Consider the following 20,109-nt stretch of genomic DNA (forward strand, 5'->3'; position numbering starts at 1 on the left):
GGAATCATGACCTGAGCCTAAGGCAGACGCTTAACCACCTGAGCCACCCAGGCATCCCGCCCACTTGGTCTTTTGCCTAAGTTAAGAGAAAAGCTGGAAAGAGGAACTTAAGCAATTAGAAAGTACAGACTGAGGTCAAAATGGAGGTGGTTGAAGTCCGTTTTCATCTTCCTCTACTGATTCCGACTTGTAGTGTTAGTTCCTTTGTTAAGAAGTTCTTTAGGCTTCTTGCTGGAGCAGAATAAAAAATTCGTATTTGCTGTACTTTCAGAATATGATCTCTTAAGTTTTAGTGACCAAAAATTATCTGTCTTCGGTATTGTGGTTACAAATGTAATTTGCAATCATAGGATTTTTTAAATTTTATACAGTAATTATGAGGTAATGTTGATCTCTTTGAAGCTTTGCAAATCGGCAAAATCTAATTGCTGATTAAAGTATGTTCTTAGGTTACCACAATTCCTGGATTCTATACTATGGAGACGATAAGAGGGTCAGAACTTAGGGGAAAAAAACCTGTCTCAGTCAGCTTGGATTCATCATTAAGTCCCTGGTTTCTTGACTAAGGGAGGAAAAGAGAAGTTTGCACATACACAAAAATTGCAGGCACATCTCAACTTGATTGAGTCTTGTTGCTTCCTGGTAGGTGAAGATACACTACTTTCTGTATCAGATTGTGGTTGTAAAATGGGGGAAGAAGAAAACTATCACCACCACTATTTGAGGTAGGTAGTTTCTGATTTCCCTTAATTGCACTTGGAGGACTTTTTTGGCCTCTCTATAAAGCAGTGCTAATTAAAATAGTAAGGAAGATATGTGAGTATAGAAAAAAGGCCAGGGACACCTGCGTGGCTCAGTTGGTTAAGTGTCTGACTTCAGCTCAGGTCGTGATCCCAGAGTCATGGTATCAAGTCCCACATTGGGCTCCTTGCTCAGCAGGGAGCCTGCTTAACCCTCTGCCTGCTGCTCCCCCTGCTTGTGCTCACTTTCTCTCTCTGACAAATAAAATCTTTAAAAAAAAGAAGAAGAAGAAAAGAAAAAAGGCCAAAATGGGAGACACTAGGTTTATGAATTGAAAATTCTAGTCACCATATGGATGACTGATATATATGTCAGTCTGATTACTAGCAGTCAAGCTAAGTTCCCATTTGTTACATATTCCTCTCCAATAATCCTCTGATTGTTTTTTTACTTTTTTTCTTTTTGATTTTTTTTTTCTTTTTATTTGAATTCTTGATGTGCCGGAAGAGATTCAGATTGGAAGAATTTGGATAAAAAGAGGAGACAAATGATTTGGTTCACAAAAGAAAGGGTCAAAAAATGAATAGCTTGAAAAAGACTGGGAAAATAATAGCTAACATTTAGATACAATATTTAGTATATGTTGGGAATTATTTTAAGCATTTATTTACATATATTAACTCACTTAAGCTTCATAAAACCCTAATTTGGGTAATGACTTATGGTGATGTCCATTTTATAGATTCTGAAGCTGACACCCAGTTTAAATAACTTGCTCAAGGTCACACAGCTAGTTAGTGGTAGAATCTAATTTGAACTCAGGCTCACTCTAGAGTTCATACTCTTAAGTTCTTTTGACCATTTGATCAGTTTTGATCATAAGTCAAAAATAAATAGTTCAGGGGCGCCTGGGTGGCGCAGTCGTTAAGCGTCTGCCTTCAGCTCAGGGCGTGATCCCGGTGTTATGGGATCGAGCCCCACATCGGGCTCCTCCGCTATGAGCCTGCTTCTTCCTCTCCCACTCCCCCTGCTTGTGTTCCCTCTCTCGCTGGCTGTCTCTATCTCTGTTAAATAAATTAATAAAATCTTTAAAAAAAAATAAATAGTTAAAAAAAAATAAATTAGCTGAAATTAGAAAAGTTCAAACCAAGAAAATAATGCCAGTGCCGGATTACTTGGCAGGTAGACTACATCCATGCTTAAGCATTAATGTAGTCATTGTGAGGAAAATTAGAACGTAGTTGGATATCCTCAAACTTATTTTATGGTGTGATATTATTTTTAGTTTGAACAATGCAAGACATAATAATCTTTTTCTGTAGTTAGGGTTTGTAGAAGTCTACATCTAGCCCTGTAGAGGGCTTCATAGTTTTATGCTTGGAGTGAAGGGTAAAAATATGATTATCAGAAGAATATTATTTACCTCCCCTTCATTCCAAAAAATAAACATTTAAAGTCACTAATTTGTTTTCAAGATTTCAGAGTGCAAAATTATTAAGACTCCTCTGCTTATATTCCAAGGTTTAAAATTACATTGAAGTCATTAAGTTGTTTTCAGGAGTATTGAAAAACAATAAAACTTGGTGATTTTTATATCCTTGTGTAACAAAATTCAACTGAGAAAATTTGAGGATCAAATTGGCTTTTTCTTTCTTTTTTTTAAAGATTTTATTTTATTTATTTGACAGAGAGAGAGAGACAGTCAGCAAAAGAGGTAACACAAGCAGGGGGAGTGGGAGAGGAAGAAGCAGGCTCCCAGCAGAGCAGGGAGCCCGATGCGGGGCTCGATCCGAGAACCCTGGGATCATGCCCTGAGCCGAAGGCAGACACTTAACGACTGAGCCACCCAAGCACCCCAAATTGGCTTTTTAAACAATTCATGCATTGGGCAGCATCCCATCTAGTACGTAGAAAGGAGGTCTGGGGAACTGCACAAATAAATAAATAAAATCTTTTAGAAAAAATCTTAGGGGCGCCTGGGTGGCTCAGTGATTAAGCATCTACCTTCAGCTCAGGTCAGGATCCTGGGGTCCTGGGATTGGGTTCCACATTGGGCTCCCTGCTCAATGGGAAGCCTGATTCTCCCTCTCCTGCTCTCCCCACTTATGCTAGCGCACTCTCTCTGTCAAATAAATAAAATCAAAAAGATAAAAAAATTTAAAAATCTTAAGGAAAAAAAAAGCTTTCATAGAAAAAGGAAGTCAGGATAATACCTTGCACTCTTCCTTTCCAACCTGGGCCCAGAATGGCTCTGCAGAGAAGGGTGGTGAAAGGCTGTTTTGCTGAACACAAGAGAGTGATCAGAAAACACAGGGGCGCCTGGGTGGCTCAGTCGTTAAGCGACTGCCTTCGGCTCAGGGCGTGATCCCCAACGTTCTGGGATCGAGCCCCGCCTTAGGCTCCTCCGCTGGGAGCCTGCTTCTTCCTCTCCCACTCCCCCTGCTTGCGTTCCCTCTCTCGCTGGCTGTCTCTCTCTCTGTCAAATAAATAAAATAAAATCTTAAAAAAAAAAAAAAGAAAGAAAGAAAACACACCCTTACCATTCACAAGTATATCTATGGAGTGGGCTTCAAGAAGCATGTGCCTCATATACTCAAAGAGATGCAGAAATTTGCCCTGAAGGAGATGGGAACTCTAGATGTGCACATTGACATTAGACTCAACAAAACTGTCTGGGCCAAAGGAATTAGGAATGTCCCTCATAACATATCCATGTGAGGTTGTTCAGAAAACATAATGAGGGGCGCCTGGGTAGCTCAGTCAGTTAAGTGTCTGCCTTCAGCTTAGGTCATGATCCCAGGGTCCTGGGATCAAGCCCCACATCGGGTTCCCTGCTCAGTAAGAAGCCTGCTTCTCCCTCTTCCTACTGCTCCCCCTGCTTGTGTTCTCTCTCTCTCAAATAAATAAATTTTTAAAAAATCAAGAAGAAAAATGTAATGAGGATGAAGATTCATCAATGAAGCTATATGTGTTGGTACAAAATAGGTAACCATTTTCAAAAATCTGGCACCACTTTCAAAAATCTGTACAATCAATGTGGATGAGAACTGACAGCTGAGTGTCGAAGTTACAAAACCACCAAAAAAAAAAAATAATAATAATAAAGAAAGAAAGAAAAGGGGGAACAGAAAAGTCACATAAGAAACAACCCAAAATAACAGAGAGGATGCTTTTTGTCCATTAAATGTTGGGAAAATTATCCAATAATTGAATATTCTAATTGTCTAATAATTATCTAATACTTCTGAGAAGACAGGAAAATGGGATTTTTATTCTAATGGCTGACATTACAAATTGACACAGTCTTTCTGGAAGACAATTTCTATTAAAAGTCTTACTCTTTGACCTAATAATTCTATTTTAGGAACTTATCTGTAATGGAAATGCTGCACAAAAATATTTAGTTATAAGGTCATTGACCAAAGCATTTTTCGCTATTACAATATCATATAGCAAATAATGGAGCATATAGCAAATTAGGTTAGACAACCTAAATGTCTAAGAGTATTGTTTTAATTAATTAAGGTACATCAGGGGCGCCTGGGTGGCTCAGTCCGTTAAGCACCTGCCTTTGGCTTATGTCCTGATCCCAGGGTTGTGGGATCAAGCCCCACATCGGGTTCCCTGCTCAGTGGGAAGCCTGCTTCTCCCTCTCTCTCTCCTCCTGCTTGTGTTCCTCTCTTGCTGCCTCTCTCTCTGTCAAATGGATAAACAAAACCTTTAAAAAATAATAATAAGTAGGGTGGATCATCTGGATGGCTTAGTTAGTAAGGCATCTGCCTTCGGCTTGGGTCGTGATCCCGGAGTCCCAGGATTGAGTCATGCATCAGGCTCCCTGCTTAGCAGGAAGTCTGCTTCTCCCTCTGCCTCTACCTGCCACTCCCCTGCTTGTGCTATCTCTCTCTGTGTCAAATAAGTAAGTAGTATCTTTAAAATAATAATGATAATAATAAATAGGGGTGCCTGGGTGGCTCAGTCAGTTAAGTGTCTGACTTCAGCTCTGGTCATGATCTCAGAGTCCTGGAATCAAGCCCCTCATCAGGTTCCCCAGTCAGCAGGGAGTCTGCTTGTCCCTCTGCTCCTCCCCCTGCTTGTGCTCTCTCTCTCTCTCTCTCAAATACATAAAATCTTTTAAAATAATAATAATATGACGCCTGGGTGGCTCAGTTGGTTAAGTGTCTTTCTTCAGCTCAGGTCATGATTCCGGAGTCCCAGGATCAAGTCCCACCTTGGGCTCCCTGCTTAGCAGGGAGTCTGCTTCTCCCTCTCTTCTTCACCCCACTCGTGCTGTCTCTCTCTCTCTCTCTCTCTAAAATAAATAAGATCTTCAAAAAAATTTTTAAATAAAAAAATAATAAATTAAAAGCTCTATATAGTAAATATCAATAAAACTGAAAGACAGCTTACTGAATGGGAGAAGATCTTTGCAAATGATATATCCAATAAAGGGTTAGTATCCAAAATATATAAAAAACTGATACAACCGAACACAAAAAAACCCAAATAATCCAATTAAAAAATGGACAGAAGACATGAACAGACATTTCTCCAAAGAAGACATACAGATGGTCAACGGACACATGAGAAGATGCTCAGCATCACTCATCATCAGGGACATGAAAATCAAAAGCACAATAAAATAACTCAGGAAACAGGTATTGGCAAGGATGTGGAGATACAGGAACCCTTGTGCACTGTTTGTGGGAATGTAAACTGGTGGCAGACAGTCACTGTGGAAGACAGTATGGACGTTCCTCAAAAAATTAAAAATGGAATTACCATATGATCCAGTAAGTCCACTACTGTGTATTTACCCAAAGAATACGAAAACATTAATTCCAAAGGACATACCCATCCCTGTGTATATTGCAGCATTATTTACGATAACCAAATTAAGGAAGCAGCCCAAGTGTCCATCAGTAGATGAATGGATAAAGAAGATGGGAGATACACACACACACACACACACACACACACACACAGAGGAATATTATTCAGCTGTAAAAAAAGAATGAAATCTTGCCATTTGCAACAACATAGATGGAGCTAGAGAATCTAATGGTAAGCCAAATAAGTCAGAGAAAAATACCAAATGATTCCACTTATATGTGGAATTTAAGAACAAAGGGGGAGAAGACCCCCCCCCCAAAAAAACCCCAGCAAGTCCAAAACAAAAACCAGAGTTGACAATAGGGAACAAACAGATGGTTTCCAGAGTGGAGATGGATGGGGGATGGGTGAAATAGGTAAAGGGGATTAGGAGTACACTTAACTTGATGAGCACTGAGTAATGTATAGAATTGTTGAATCACTATATTGTACACCTGAAAGTAACACTGTATGTTAACTATACTGGAATTAAAATAAAATTAAGAGTAGGTAAAACTTAAAAATAGATGATTTAATTAAAAAATAGCTCAGCTGGATAATTTATACAATTTGAAAATTATATCTTGATGAAAATCTAGGACTTAATACTCAACTTGCTTATCAGATTTTTATTTCTAAAACAAAATGTTTTTATGACTATGAGCATTTATATTTTTATTATGTTTCATCAACAACAAATCTACCAAAATACGAAAAAGAAAATAACGATCCATGCTTTGAAGTTTAAAAAAATGCCTTTATTTTATTTTTATAAGAATTCGAAGAGGCACCTGGGTGGTTTAGTTGGTTAAGTAAGTGTCTGCCTTTGGCTCAGGTCATGATCCCAGGGTCCTGGGATTGAGCCCTGCTTTGGGCTTCCTGCTCAACGGGGAGTCTGCTTCTTCCTCTCCCTTTCCCCCTGCTCATGTGCTTTCTCTCTCTCTCTCTCTCTCTCAAATAAATAAAATCTTAAAAAAATAGAATTCCTTTGTTAAGTAAAGCATCTCTTCATTTTAGGATCAGAGAGTAAATAAAAAGTCAAATATCTTGCTTAACAAGAGATAGTTTTTTTCTTTCTGGTATCTTACATGGGAATAGACAAGAGATAGAGTTCATGATTCATCTATACTGTACTATTTCCGTGTTAATAATATAACTTCACAGTGGGAAGAATTTGAAAAGATTTTACAAACTCACCCTTTGCTTACAAGGTTGTTTTTCAGCTGATGATATTATGATATAATTCTGTCAGTAATATTTTCTATTGCATTGCTACAATTTGAGAGCACTACTAATGATAGGAAAGATTACATATATATATCTGCTTTTACATTTCAGTATCTACTTTTTTTTCAGGTATGACCGCAGTTATCTGTACTTACCCTCTTGACATGGTGAGAGTACGTCTAGCATTCCAGGTGAAAGGGGAACACACTTATACAGGAATTATTCATGCATTCAAAACAATTTATGCAAAGGTATTTCACATTTACTTTTCTCATCTATATTGTGCACCCCCCCCCTTTTTAAATGTAAGCTCTATGCTCAACATGGGGCTTGAACTTTTGACCCCAAGATCAAAAAGTCACAAGCTGTACTGACTGAGCCAGTGAGGTGCCCCTATGATGTGTCCTTTTATATTTAGAAAAATATTTTGAGTGTTATTTAACCTCTTATTTATGGTTATTGATATTAATAATGATTATGACACATCAGTGTTTCAGGGTGGGTTCCAGAATAATTTTTTCCGTGTAATATATGCTTTTGTTTTTTGATATTTTCATAATAAGCACAATGTAACCTCACTTATACTTTTCATTCAAAAGGAAGGCGGTTTCCTTGGATTTTACAGAGGCCTGATGCCCACTATATTAGGGATGGCTCCATATGCAGGTATTTCCAAATTTGGCAGAATCTTGATCTTTTATTCTTGTCTAAGAATGATTTTTAAATTTTAGCATTTTGTATTCAAGCCCCTATTCCATCTGGATTTATTTTTTCTTTTTTTTTAAGATTTTTTTTAAAGATTTTTTTTAAGATTTTTTTTAAAGATTTTATTTATTTATTTGACAGAGATAGCCAGCGAGAGAGGGAACACAAGCAGGGGGAGTGGGAGAGGAAGAAGCAGGCTCATAGTGGAGGAGCCTGATGTGGGGCTCGATCCCACAACGCTGGGATCACGCCCTGAGCCAAAGGCAGGCACTTAACCGCTGTGCCACCCAGGCACCCCATGGATTTATTTTTTTCTTCCTTAAGGATAACCATTTGACCCCGGACCATTTATTAAACAGCCCCTCCTCTCCCTAGTGATCTGTGGTGGTACTTCTAAAAATAATAAAAATAATAATAGAGTGCAGTTTTATGAATCTTTATATTTGGTAGGACAAGTCCCTTTACCTTATACTTTTTTTTTTAAGGAATGTAAGAGCTATAGATATTCTATTCCATGGACATTTTAGAATCAGTTTTTGATATTGCACAAAAACCCTTGTTGGGATTTTGAATGAAATTTTATACAGTTCTTAGACATTTTTGTTAGATGTATTTGTAGAATCCATATAAGCTGTCATGTCTTTTAGAAAATTATGTTTCAGTTTATTGTTTGATATAATTTGATATGATCTGATAGCTAGCCATTATCCTACTTGTTAGCCAGCCACCATATTACTTACAGATGCTTTGGGGTTTCTGTGTGGGAAATTCGTATCCTGTACAAATAATATTTTTCTTATTTCCATTCTAATCCTTATTTCCTTATTTATTTATGTTTATCTTAGCTTACTGTAATAGCTAAGGACCTACAGTGCAGCAGTGAATAGAAGTGCTGATACTGGGCATTTTGGCTCCTTAATGATTTTAAAGGGACTGTTTGTAATACTTCTTCACTTAGCATAATGTTCATGTATGGCGTTAAGGAAGTTTTGGTAAGAATTTTTATGTGAATTGATGTTGAATTTTATCAGACACCCTTTCCTGCATTTACGGAGGTGATCATACAGTTTTCTCCTTTAATCTATTAATATGATGAATGACATTAATAGATGTTCTAAGATCAACCCAAATTGGTTATGACATAATGACCTTTTTATATCCTGTTGAATTAAGTTTGTTAATTGTTTTTAGAAGTTTTACATCTATATTCCTAAATGAGATTAGCTTGTAATTTTCTTTTGTAATATCCTTGTGGTTTGGGTATCAAGGTTATATAGGTCTCATAAATGAGTTGAGAATTTCCTCATTTTCCATCTTCAGGAATAATCTCTATAAGATGACTAGAATTTCTTGAAAGTTTCTTGAAAGTTTTCATTGTGGATGATTTTTCAATACTGGTTTAATTTCTTAAATGGTTGTAGGTTTTCTATCTTTTGTGAACCATTTTTGGTAATTCATACCTTTTTTTTTTTTACCATTTTGAACTTGACCCTTTAGTATTAGTTTTCATGGCAAAAGATTTCTCTTATTTCTTCTTATTTTTTTTACATCTGTTCTATTGTCATGCCTCTTTTTTCATTTTTATTTGTTTTATCAGTTATTAGATTTTGCAACAAATCAGTTTTGGCTTTTGTTTTCTTCTCTAGTCTACTTTTATTTTCCATTTCATTGACTCTTGTTCATTTCCTAAGTATTTCTCTCTTCAGGTTTATTCTTCAGTTGGATGCTTACCTCATTCATTTTTCAACCTTTGGGGTTTTTTCTCTAATGTAGGCTTTTTCCCCCTAAATCCTGCTTCAGCTGTATCCCATGAGTTTATTATTTTATTGTTTTTACTTAAAATGTGGAAATTTTCAAACATATTCAAAAGTAGACAATAGTATAATAAGCCACCACGCACCTAGCACCTACCTTCAACAATGATCAACTCACTACCAGTCTTGTTTCATCTGTGCCCCTAAATACTTCCTCCACTCTCATCCCAAATTGTTTTAAAGCAAATCTATTTTATTTCATCTACAGTATTTCAGTATTCAGCTCCTCTCTATATTTTTTTTAAAGCATAACCATATACCATTATGAACTTAAAAAAATTCTTAATATCATCTAGTATATTATCATTGTTCAAATCCCCACCCCCTCCCCTTAACTCATAATTAGTTTTTGGACAGATCTAAATTAATATTTGCCATATCTTTTTTCATCTTTTTATTTTCTACTTTTTCATGTCTTTATGTTTTAGGTATTTCTTTTGCAATCATTATGTATCTGGGTATTTTTGAAAATCTGATCTGTAAAATCCTTAATTGCCAATTAGCCCACCTAATAGTTGTGATTATTGATATGTTTGTACTTGTTTCTATACCTTGCTATTTGATTTCTACCTATGGCTTTTCTTTTTATGTTTTTAAAAATTTCTGTCTTTTTTGCTTATTTTTCTGAATGCTTACCCACTGTTTTGTAAGTGTAAAAATTTATTTGCCCCCTTCTGTAGTTGGTGGTCTTTAATTATGAGCCCATTACTTGATCTTAATCTCCAAGTTTTAGACCCAGTGATTCCATCTTCTGCAAACCCAGTTGCAAGATCCATCTCAATAAGCTTTCTGCTGTTGGCTTCATTATACAGCGTCACTTCACCTCTCTCATGGGCCGACAACTCTCAAGTGGGCTCCAGCTTATATTTTTGGAAGGCTGTGGTGCTGGGGTTCTTGGAGACCTTTTTATCCTTTTTGCAAGTCCAACAGCAATGACAAAGTCATTCAGTATACGTAGATTGCTGTTATGTTGGAAATAGAACTCCATAATTTTTTGCTCTATTTTCTTCTCTAAGTTTTTTGTTTTTAAAATGTATTTTAACCTAATTATAGCATAATTTTGTTTCTTCATTTTTCCCCATTTCCCAAACATTTTTCATATGTTTAAATACTCTCCACAAATGTCATTTTTATTAGTTGTATCATATTTCACTGAATACTATTCCACATCATTTAGGTACTTCTAATTTTTTCAGCTTACATTTAATTTGCTATGAATTTCCTCACTGTGAGCTTTTTCAGATTTTAGATTAAGCCTTTAAAATAGATTTCTCAAATATAAAAGTATATGAATATTCTAAAATTGTATACCATCAATTCAAAATGCTATAATAAGAATTTTGTGTAAAGAATAAATGCATATATTGAGGTATTCTCCTACACTGAATTTTTGTTAGTGCTCATTTCTTGTTAAGCATGAAGTATATTTTAAATATCTTTTAAAATTTAGTAGATATCAAGTTATCTTGAGTAATATTCAGTTGATAGGATTGCTTGAGTTCTATTCTTGATTTTGTTAATGGGTCTGTTATAAAATCATATAAATGTTCAGCAAGCACCAACTGCATGTTATTGATAATTTAATATTTATTAGATTTCACATGTCTTGTGATCCAATATGAGCATTTCTCTCATGGTCACAACTCTTCCTTGAAGACAAAATTAGACACTGAGTTAAAATAACAATTCTTTGTCACTTCTGAAGTTTTAGTCTTTATCTTATCACCATCATTGTTTTTGTGACTGTAAGTTGTCATATTTACTTGTAATTATTAATCATGAATTTAACTTTTACTCATGTGAAACCTTGGGAAACTACTTAATTCTATTAATATTTAAGGTGGCATTTATGCCCACCTACTGCACTGCAATATATATTAGTGTATGAAAACCACAGCTATAATTTTTATAGGTGGTTATTTTGTCATCTTTAGGTTATTTATAAATATTAATTAAACCTTTTTCTTAGAGAATAAGCCAAACATCAGAAATCAGGGAATGTATAGTTTATTCGTTGAGTTAATTGTTTATTATGAAGAATGGTGTCTTCATGGCTCATGTAATGTTAAGCATTGTGGTGAATCTATATTTTGTTTTTCAGGTGTTTCATTTTTTACTTTTGGTACCTTAAAGAGTGTTGGGCTTTCCCATGCTCCCACCCTTCTTGGCAGACCTTCATCAGACAATCCTAATGTCTTAGTTTTGAAAACCCACATAAACTTACTTTGTGGTGGTGTTGCTGGAGCAATAGCACAGACAATATCGTAAGTTTCTTCATCAACTTGATTCAATCAAATTGCAGTTTCTCGATCTTGATTTTCAGCGTTAGTTAATCATTTTATTTTTTCTACTAGATTATTAAAACACAGGATCCCTTGCAAAATATAAGCAGTAATCTAATACATTTTTCCAGATGTAGCACTTTAAGCATATTATAAATAATCAGGTGCCAAATTGACCAAATTAGCTTGAACCCATCCAAATTCCTGTGGATTCATTAAAAAGAAAGAAAGAGGGGCGCCTGGTCAGCCCTACATTGGGTGTAGAGATCACTTAAAAATAATATCTTTAAAAAAATTTTTTTTAAATGAAAGAAAAAAAGAAAGCAAGCTGGAAAGAATTACTAGGTATGGTCTTCATTCATATTTTCTCATGAATTTGCCTTTATGAGTTTCTGAAATTTGAGCCAGTGTATGTGTGTGTGTGTGTGTGTGTGTGTGTGTGTGTGTGTGTAAGGAGGCACTTCTCTTGCACTAAATCTTGAAGGCCTCCTTTGTGCCAGGCAGTGCACTAGGCTTTGGGACTTTTGCTGAAGGAAAAACAAAGTTATTGCCTCGGAAAGCATATATTCTTATTAAGACAGTGGCAATACAATGGAATTATGTGTTAATAGAAGTTGTAGTGGGAATGTAGATAAAGGTATTAACTGTATCGTAATTGGACAGGCGACTTCCTAAAATTTCCCAGCCCAAGAGAGATTGAGTAAGATGAGATCAAAAGAGGCTGGAGCACTAAGAAGCAGGAACTTTTCAGGAACAAGAAGAAAAGCTTTCTGTGACTGAGGAGTATCCTGAAAAACAGGAAAGTAGTAGTGTCACAAAGACTAAAAAGAGTATCCAATGGAAAAGAAAAGTCAAAGTAAGATAAGTACTGAAACGTAAGGTGTTCACCGGATTTTACAATTAAGGATCACCTTTGCGAAAGCAGATTCAGTGTACTTGTGTGTGGAAGCAGATCATACAAGGTTGAAGGTAAAGAAGAGAAGTTGTGTGATTTACTTTTGGAAACCTGGCTGTGGAACCTTGCTCATTTGCAAAAACACGATCACCCTCTAACTACCTGATTCTATTCTCTATTCTTGCTTTTACTGCCTTTTTTCTTTACTACTCACTTCCAGTTTAGATCCTTAAAATCTGTCTTTTCTTTCCCACTTCTTTTCTTAAACTGTATTCTACACCTGTTGACTCTTACCAAATCCAAAGGCTCCCTCTCAAGTTGTTTTGCTTTCTTCTAATTGTTCTAGTTCTGGGTTTTTGTAACAGTGCCCTCTCTTGGCAATCAACCTTTCTAGCCTTTCCTTTTCAGGTATCTTGCTGATTCATATCCTCCTCTTTGTACCTATTGATGCTGATTTGTTAAGGCCCAGCCTGACTTTAGTCCTCTGCTCTTTCCATAAATATCTAGAATAGCTCATCTATCTTTATGGTTTCAGAGGTCACTTCTGTACAGATAACATATTCTATTTAAATCTTCATTACTGACTCTCCATTACTTTTCTAGCAAGCTCTTGGATGTTTCTACTTGGCCTTCTGCCATCAGTGCAAACTCCATAGTTCAGATATTACTTTCTTGTCCTCCTCTGGGTGACAATCTTCAACTCCTAGCTTTCCTATTTGTTACTGGTAACCATTAATCTTCTAGCCCTGGTAATACCTTGAAATCAATTTTCACATTATACATTTCCAATTTACACTCTGTCTTATCATTTTTTATTGTAGAACAGTAAAAAATGTACTGCCTACCGTGCTTTTTCTTTCTTTCCATTATTTCCCTGTTCTACTCCTTGTACCTGGTCTTCTTACATTCTCTTCTTTCTACTAACCAATTCCTTGTACTCACATACATCTTTTCCTACTTGGAAACCGAATCCTTCAGGTTGAGGTTTTTGTCCCTTAATTTTCATGAAGTTTCTTCTTCTGACCACCGTCCTTAAAAAATAATTCCTAAAGATGCTATTGAAACGCATACAGAGCTTCAGTGATTGGTAATATTATTTCTTAAGCTGTTTGGTCAAAAAAAACATTGTTTCTTTTCAATTATAACATTTCATTGTAAATATAAATGTATATAAAAGTATATCATTATTTTTGTCATGTATCACTTAGGTGTATATTACGTACCATGGAGATCTTTGGATAGGAAAGTAGAAAGCAGCTTTGTCACACTGGAGAATGTCTCTGAGATTCAGTTTATTAATGTTGGCATAGTAGTACCTACTTCATGCAGTTGTGAAGATGGAATGAGATAATTTACAAAAATTGTTTAGCACAGGACCTAACACAACTAGTCAATATTAGCAAAGTAAAAGTAATTTTAAAAAATCACCTGGGGTCCCACTCCTAAAAGAGATTACTTTTGTTTATTTTATTTCAGGTAATTTTTTAATATAGAATTTTCTCTGTCTTCTAAATTCAATATGTGTATTGTTGGTTTTTGCCCTTAAGGAAAAATTTTTGTTGGTCTACTGTATACAGGGGGACTTGCTGAATACTCTTAGAGTAGTAGTTCTCAACTGGGGGTGATTTGCCTCCAGTGGAAATTTATTAACGACTGGAGACAGTTTTGGTTGTCACGGCTGTGGGTATGCTACTGGCATGTAGTGGGTGGAGGCCAGGGATGCACTTAAACGTCCTGCAGTGCACAGGATAGACCCCTGCAACCAAGAATTACTCAACCTAAAATGTCAATGGTGCCAAAGCTGACAAACAATGAAAAATATCCAGTTTGAATCTTCAGAAAGTGGCACTTAATTCGGCCTTGAGGAATGAATAAAACTCTGTATTGTAATGATGAGAGAGAAGAATCATCTAACCCAATGGAACCAAATAAGCAAAAGCAAGACCTCTGTATTGCTATATGATTTATTCTTGAGCTTATATACTGACTCCCAGATTAGACAAAGCAATAAAGTCATAGGAACACGTTCTTTCCTAAGGAAATAGTATATAAGGCTTTGTATTTGATAATTGTTGAGTAGAACACTAAAAATCATTTTTAAGTCCTCTGCCATTTTCTTCTTTTAGCTACCCATTTGATGTAACTCGTCGGCGAATGCAATTAGGAACTGTTCTTCCAGAATTTGAAAAGTGCCTGTAAGTTCTCTATTTGTCATTGTTCATTTTCTTTAGGAAATGTAATGTTTAAAGTAAGTAGGGAGATAGGACTGTGGTCTTACCATTAGTCCAGGTATTATTATGAGATAGTGTTGCCAGTAAATGTTACAGACATAGTCCAAACAAAATAGATTGTACTAATGAACCCAGCAATTCTGTGCATGATGCTTGTACTTGTTTGGAATGAATTGCTGCTTTATTGTGAATTTTCAGGTTGTTTTTACACTTGCCTTCCAAAAGCTATTCAAGATGGCATTTTGGCTTCTTTTAAAAATGCTATTATGGGGGCACCTGGGTGGCACAGCGGTTAAGCGTCTGCCTTCGGCTCAGGGCGTGATCCCGGCGTTATGGGATCGAGCCCCACATCAGGCTCCTCCGCTATGAGCCTTCTTCTTCCTCTCCCACTCCCCCTGCTTGTGTTCCCCCTCTCGCTGGCTGTCTCTATCTCTGTCAAATAAATAAATAAAATCTTTTAAAAAAAATGCTATTATGGGGGCGCCTGGGTGGCTCAGTGGGTTAAGCATCTGACTTCACTCGGGTCATTATCTCTGGGTCCTGGGATTGAGCCCTGTGTCCATCTGGGCACTGCGCTCAGTGGGGAGCCTGCTTGTCCCTCTGGCCCTGCCCCCACTCATGCTATGTCTCTCTCTCTCAGATAAATAAATAAAATCTTTTTAAAAAATGCTATTATGGATCCTGAAATTGTCTCTTCACGAGTGGGTATAAAGATGTCATCACTTAACCATTGTCTTTCAGTACCATGTGGGAGACTATGAAGTATGTCTATGGACACCATGGAATTCGAAGAGGATTATATCGTGGTTTATCTCTTAATTACATTCGCTGTGTTCCCTCTCAAGCAGTGGCTTTTACAACATATGAACTTATGAAGCAGTTTTTTCACCTCAACTAAAGAAAATCATGATTTCTTTTCCTTAATAAAATCTCAGAGGGAGAAATAAAATGTTACTTTAATTTTGGGAGGAACATTACTTGAAGGGGGATATTTGCCTTGTCACAGGAACCACTGGTTTTTTAGTACTTGATTTTTGTATGCATCACAAATCAAAAGTGCTTGCTGTGCTTTTTGATGCCAAAAGTTCTACCTTAGACCATTGAAAAAAATTCCTAAGCTGATGCTGGCTAATCAGTTCGGTTATTTGAAACTGTTTTAAAGTGTTATTTGGAAGTAGAACTAACTTAAAATGGAATTAAATGGCCATTAGCTTTATCATGCTTTAATTCCAAGCTTTAATTATAATCATGATTTTCAAAGACTCTAACATTGGTTATATTATTATAATAAATAGGCTTGGTTATATTGCAACAGAATGATGGAAACTGAATTTTTAAGTTATATAAAACATACCTTGGGGGAGGCGCCTGGCTGGCCCACCCAGTAGAGCATGTGACTGTTAATCTTGAGGTCATAAGTTTGAGCCCCACTTGGATGTAGAGATTACTAAAAATAAAAAAATTTTTTGAAAACTTTAAAAAACACGTAGCTTAGATGCCAGCATTGAAGATTATTCTTATTGTCTCTCTCCTCATAATTCTGCTCCACTGCATAAAAGGACTGATACTTTTTCTCTTTGTTTTTAAATAAAATAAATGTTGTATTTAAAAATTAGCCTTGTAGAAACTCAACAATAAATGAAGAATTTTCAGGTATTGCTCAAATGTTATTACTAGGTACTAGGTACTATGACTGACTTAAATTTGTTTTTAAAAGTCAATGTATTTCCCAAAGGCAGTAATAATAAATACTGAATATCTTTGCTCTCAAAACAGATTAGCATTATAGATTTGTTTTTGTTAGGTGATTTGGTATACACTAGAAAATTTATTTAAGTGGACTGTGAAATATCCATTAATATAGATGTGAATGTCAAAGAATATTTCTAAGGTATTTTGTCTTGATACATCAACTAGTTCTTCCATGTAAAATAATTTTAGTGCAATATAAACTTAAGTAGAAATGTAAGACATGATTTAGTTGCTATTCTTTATATTAAAATGGTTTAAAATATAAGAATTCCATTTATTGTGTTTAGAATACTTTTTGTCTTTTATTGTAAGCATGACAGAAATGGGAAGGGAACAATTATAGTTCTGTCCTCAGAAATAGTGATTTGTAGAATTGATGTGGTTCTTTTTGATCAATGCAAACTATTTTAATTGTTCCGACTTTATAATTTTTTTATTGAGGTAAAATTGACATATAACAATATATTAGTTTCAGGTGCACAATGTAATGATTTAATATTTGTATTTACTGCAAAATAATCACCACAATAAGTCTAGTTGCTATCTAATTGATGTATTAGAAAACTAGGTTGAAAGTGTTATTTCTGCTTTAATTTTAATTTTGTTTGCATAAAAGATTTTTTTGTCATACCTTGGTAAAAATTAGATGAACTGGTTTCATTTTCAGAGTCTTTATTTTAAAATAAGTATCTTTGTATGATTTGTAAGTGTACCACAGGTAGAAATACATGTGTTCTTAAGACTATTTTGTATATTTTCATTTCTGGGCTACATTGTAGCTAAGTATTGTTATCAAATCTCAAGATAACTTAAATGTATGTAATAAGTATCTCAGTTATGTTATCGATGAAAGAGGACTGCGAATATTTTTTTAAATAAAAATTTGCATTCTATGTTACAGAATACATAGGATATTAAAAATAAATTTTATTCATATTTTGGCCATTGTTTCTCTTTTTTAACTCTTCACATTATTAAACTATTCACATTATTGAAGCACAAATGCTAAACATAAGTAGTCAGAACGGAAGAATACTTAAAATAATATATCTGATTTATTTCAGATTGATGACCCAAAATGTTTCTTGCCAGGTTATCTTCCATTGAAGATTGACTATTTCTGTTTTGAATTCCACTGTTACTCTTCCTGCCTTTTGTGGGAATAGGCCTTTGAGCTATAGAATGGGTCAGTGGTGTGGTCTAGGGACTGATAAGTGAGGTACCACTCTTGCTGTCAAGGGTATGGAAATAGAAGAGTTAATGGGTATATATAATAATATCTTACCCTATTCCCCCTCTGGGTATTCAACATCTGTTTATGCAGCACCCATTGTATGTCAGGCATTATATCAGCATTATGGAGAGCTTAGCTCAGGAGGTCTGTTAGCTGTACTTTCAGTCTGATTTGGGTGTCCGATAGCATCCAACACCAGGTATTTCTCTAATAGAGTATGTACTACACTTTATGATAACTCCCTGTTTACCTATGTCCCCCCAGTTGGTTCTCTCAAGGGCAGAGCCATGCCTTCATCCCCTCTAAGGAGCACGGGGTGTGGTACCATAATAGGTGCTCAGTGATGTTTACTGAAGAAGGATGGCTCCGTCCCTGTTTTTGGAGACTTTATGTTCAGTAGGGAGAAATAAGGCACAAATAGTCCATGGCAAGAGCAATTTGAAAAGAAATGCATTTGGCTTGTTTCATAGAAATTTCTTGCTGCTAATTAGAGCCAAGATGAGTGGCAGATAATAAAACCTATATTATATGAGTAATGCATTGCCTTGAGTACTTGCACCAATGATATCTGACACACTTGAATAGCAACTGAACACTTTACACAATTCCTCACATCCATTCTTTGAATAACAGACACTGTGTTAGGCCCTAGAAATCAATGACAAATAATAAGTCATGTATATTTCCTGGGGACTTACTATATTCCATGGTTTATTTTATGTACTTTTGATGCCTTAACTCTGTCTCTACAAAAACAGTAAGATAGGCACTCTTTAATATTCCTTTTTTACAGATGGAATAATGGAGGTTCAGGGAGATAAATAACTTGCCTCAATCCACACACTAGGTGGTAGATCTAGGATGCAAATTCAACCAGTCTGAATCTACAGCCTACTCTGCTGGCCACGATGCTATACTTCAACACAGTAGTATCCTATTCAGATGAAACTCTAACATCAAAGAAATATGAACATGTCAATAAACATAAACTAATCAAAAATGATAATTTATGGAAAGTGCTGATTAAGTAAATAGATTACATGATAGGGAATAATCGTGAGATATAGGGACCAGAGAGCTACTTCAGAATGGTCAGGGAAAAGTTTCTTTGATATGCTATACTTTAAACTGACGCATAAAGGATAAAAAGGAAATAGCCATGCAGAGTTGTGGGGGAAGAATGGCCCAGGTGAAGAGAACAGACTCAGACAGGAAAAAGCTTGGCTTGACATAGGAATTATCAAAAGTCCACAGTGAGTGAAACATTGTGAGTGAAGGAGTAGCAACAAATGGGGTTGGAGAAGGAGACAAAGGCCAGGTCATGGAGGGCTCTATAGGATATGGTAATAATTTTGTCTTCTATCCTAAATGCAATGGGAAATGCTTGAAGGTTTTCAGCAGGGGAATAAAACTGTCTGATTATGTTTTTACAAGAATTGCTCTACTTCGTCAACAAAGTTTGTAGTTAAATCAAAAAAATTTAAGACAGGGGGGGCGCCTGGGTGGCACAGCGGTTAAGCGTCTGCCTTCGGCTCAGGGCGTGATCCCGGTGTTATGGGATCGAGCCCCACATCAGGCTCTTCCACTAGGAGCCTGCTTCTTCCTCTCCCACTCCCCCCGCTTGTGTTCCCTCTCTCGCTGGCTGTCTCTAAAAAAAAAAAAAAAAAAAAAAAAAAAAAAAAAAAAAAATTTAAGACAATAGAGAAAATAATCCCAAAATTGGTTCTTTGAAAAGATCAACTAATTGATAAGCTCCTAACTAGACTGATAACTAAAAAAGAAGGAAAATAAATTACTAATATCAAGAATTAAAAAGGACATCACTATGGATCCTACAAATATTGAAAGGATAATAAGGAATTTCTAAATAACTCCTTGCCAAGGAATTTAACAACTTAGATGGAATGGACAGATCCCTTGAAATTACAACCCATGCTCCATAGATGAAACAAAATCTGCAGAGCCAATTAAAGAAATTGCATTTATCAAACATTCTTCCACAAAGAAACTCCAGCCTCAGGGCAACCTGGCTGGCTCAGTCCGTGAAGTGTGAGACTCTTGATCTCAGGATTGTGTGTTTAAGCCCCACATTGGGTGTAGAGATTACTTAAAGAAGTAAAATAAAATCTTAAAAAACAACAACAACAACAAAAACCCCTCCAGGTTCAGATGTGAATTCTAATGAACATCTAAGAAAAAAACAATCTACAAACTTTCAGAAATTCGAAAACAGCATTCCCCAACTCATGTTATGATCCCAGTATAACTCATATCCAAACAAAATTGTTACACAAAAAGTTGTTACACAAAAAGAAAGTTACAAACCAGTATCTTTTTTTTTTTTTTTAAGTAGTCTTGA

At 35.8% G+C, this 20,109-nt stretch overlaps 1 protein-coding gene across 2 annotated transcripts in view; it reads left to right on the forward strand.

The window, feature by feature from the left end:
- The window catches only part of SLC25A16 (solute carrier family 25 member 16), a 39,339-nt gene extending 21,887 nt beyond the window's left edge, over positions 1-17,452 (forward strand). The window contains exons 5-9 of one of the 2 annotated variants that reach the window (XM_026504338.4): positions 6,967-7,088; positions 7,437-7,503; positions 11,458-11,620; positions 14,660-14,728; positions 15,506-17,452. In XM_026504338.4, the coding sequence (XP_026360123.1) occupies positions 6,967-7,088; positions 7,437-7,503; positions 11,458-11,620; positions 14,660-14,728; positions 15,506-15,662 (578 nt within the window). In that variant the 3' untranslated portion in view covers positions 15,663-17,452. The remainder of the gene's footprint in view (positions 1-6,966; positions 7,089-7,436; positions 7,504-11,457; positions 11,621-14,659; positions 14,729-15,505) is intronic. The other variant, XM_057308835.1, reaches the window with a different exon arrangement.
- The last annotated feature ends 2,657 nt before the right edge of the window (positions 17,453-20,109 follow it).

Source organism: Ursus arctos, unplaced genomic scaffold, assembly GCF_023065955.2.
Source record: "Ursus arctos isolate Adak ecotype North America unplaced genomic scaffold, UrsArc2.0 scaffold_7, whole genome shotgun sequence".
Taxonomy (NCBI): Eukaryota; Metazoa; Chordata; class Mammalia; order Carnivora; family Ursidae; genus Ursus; species Ursus arctos.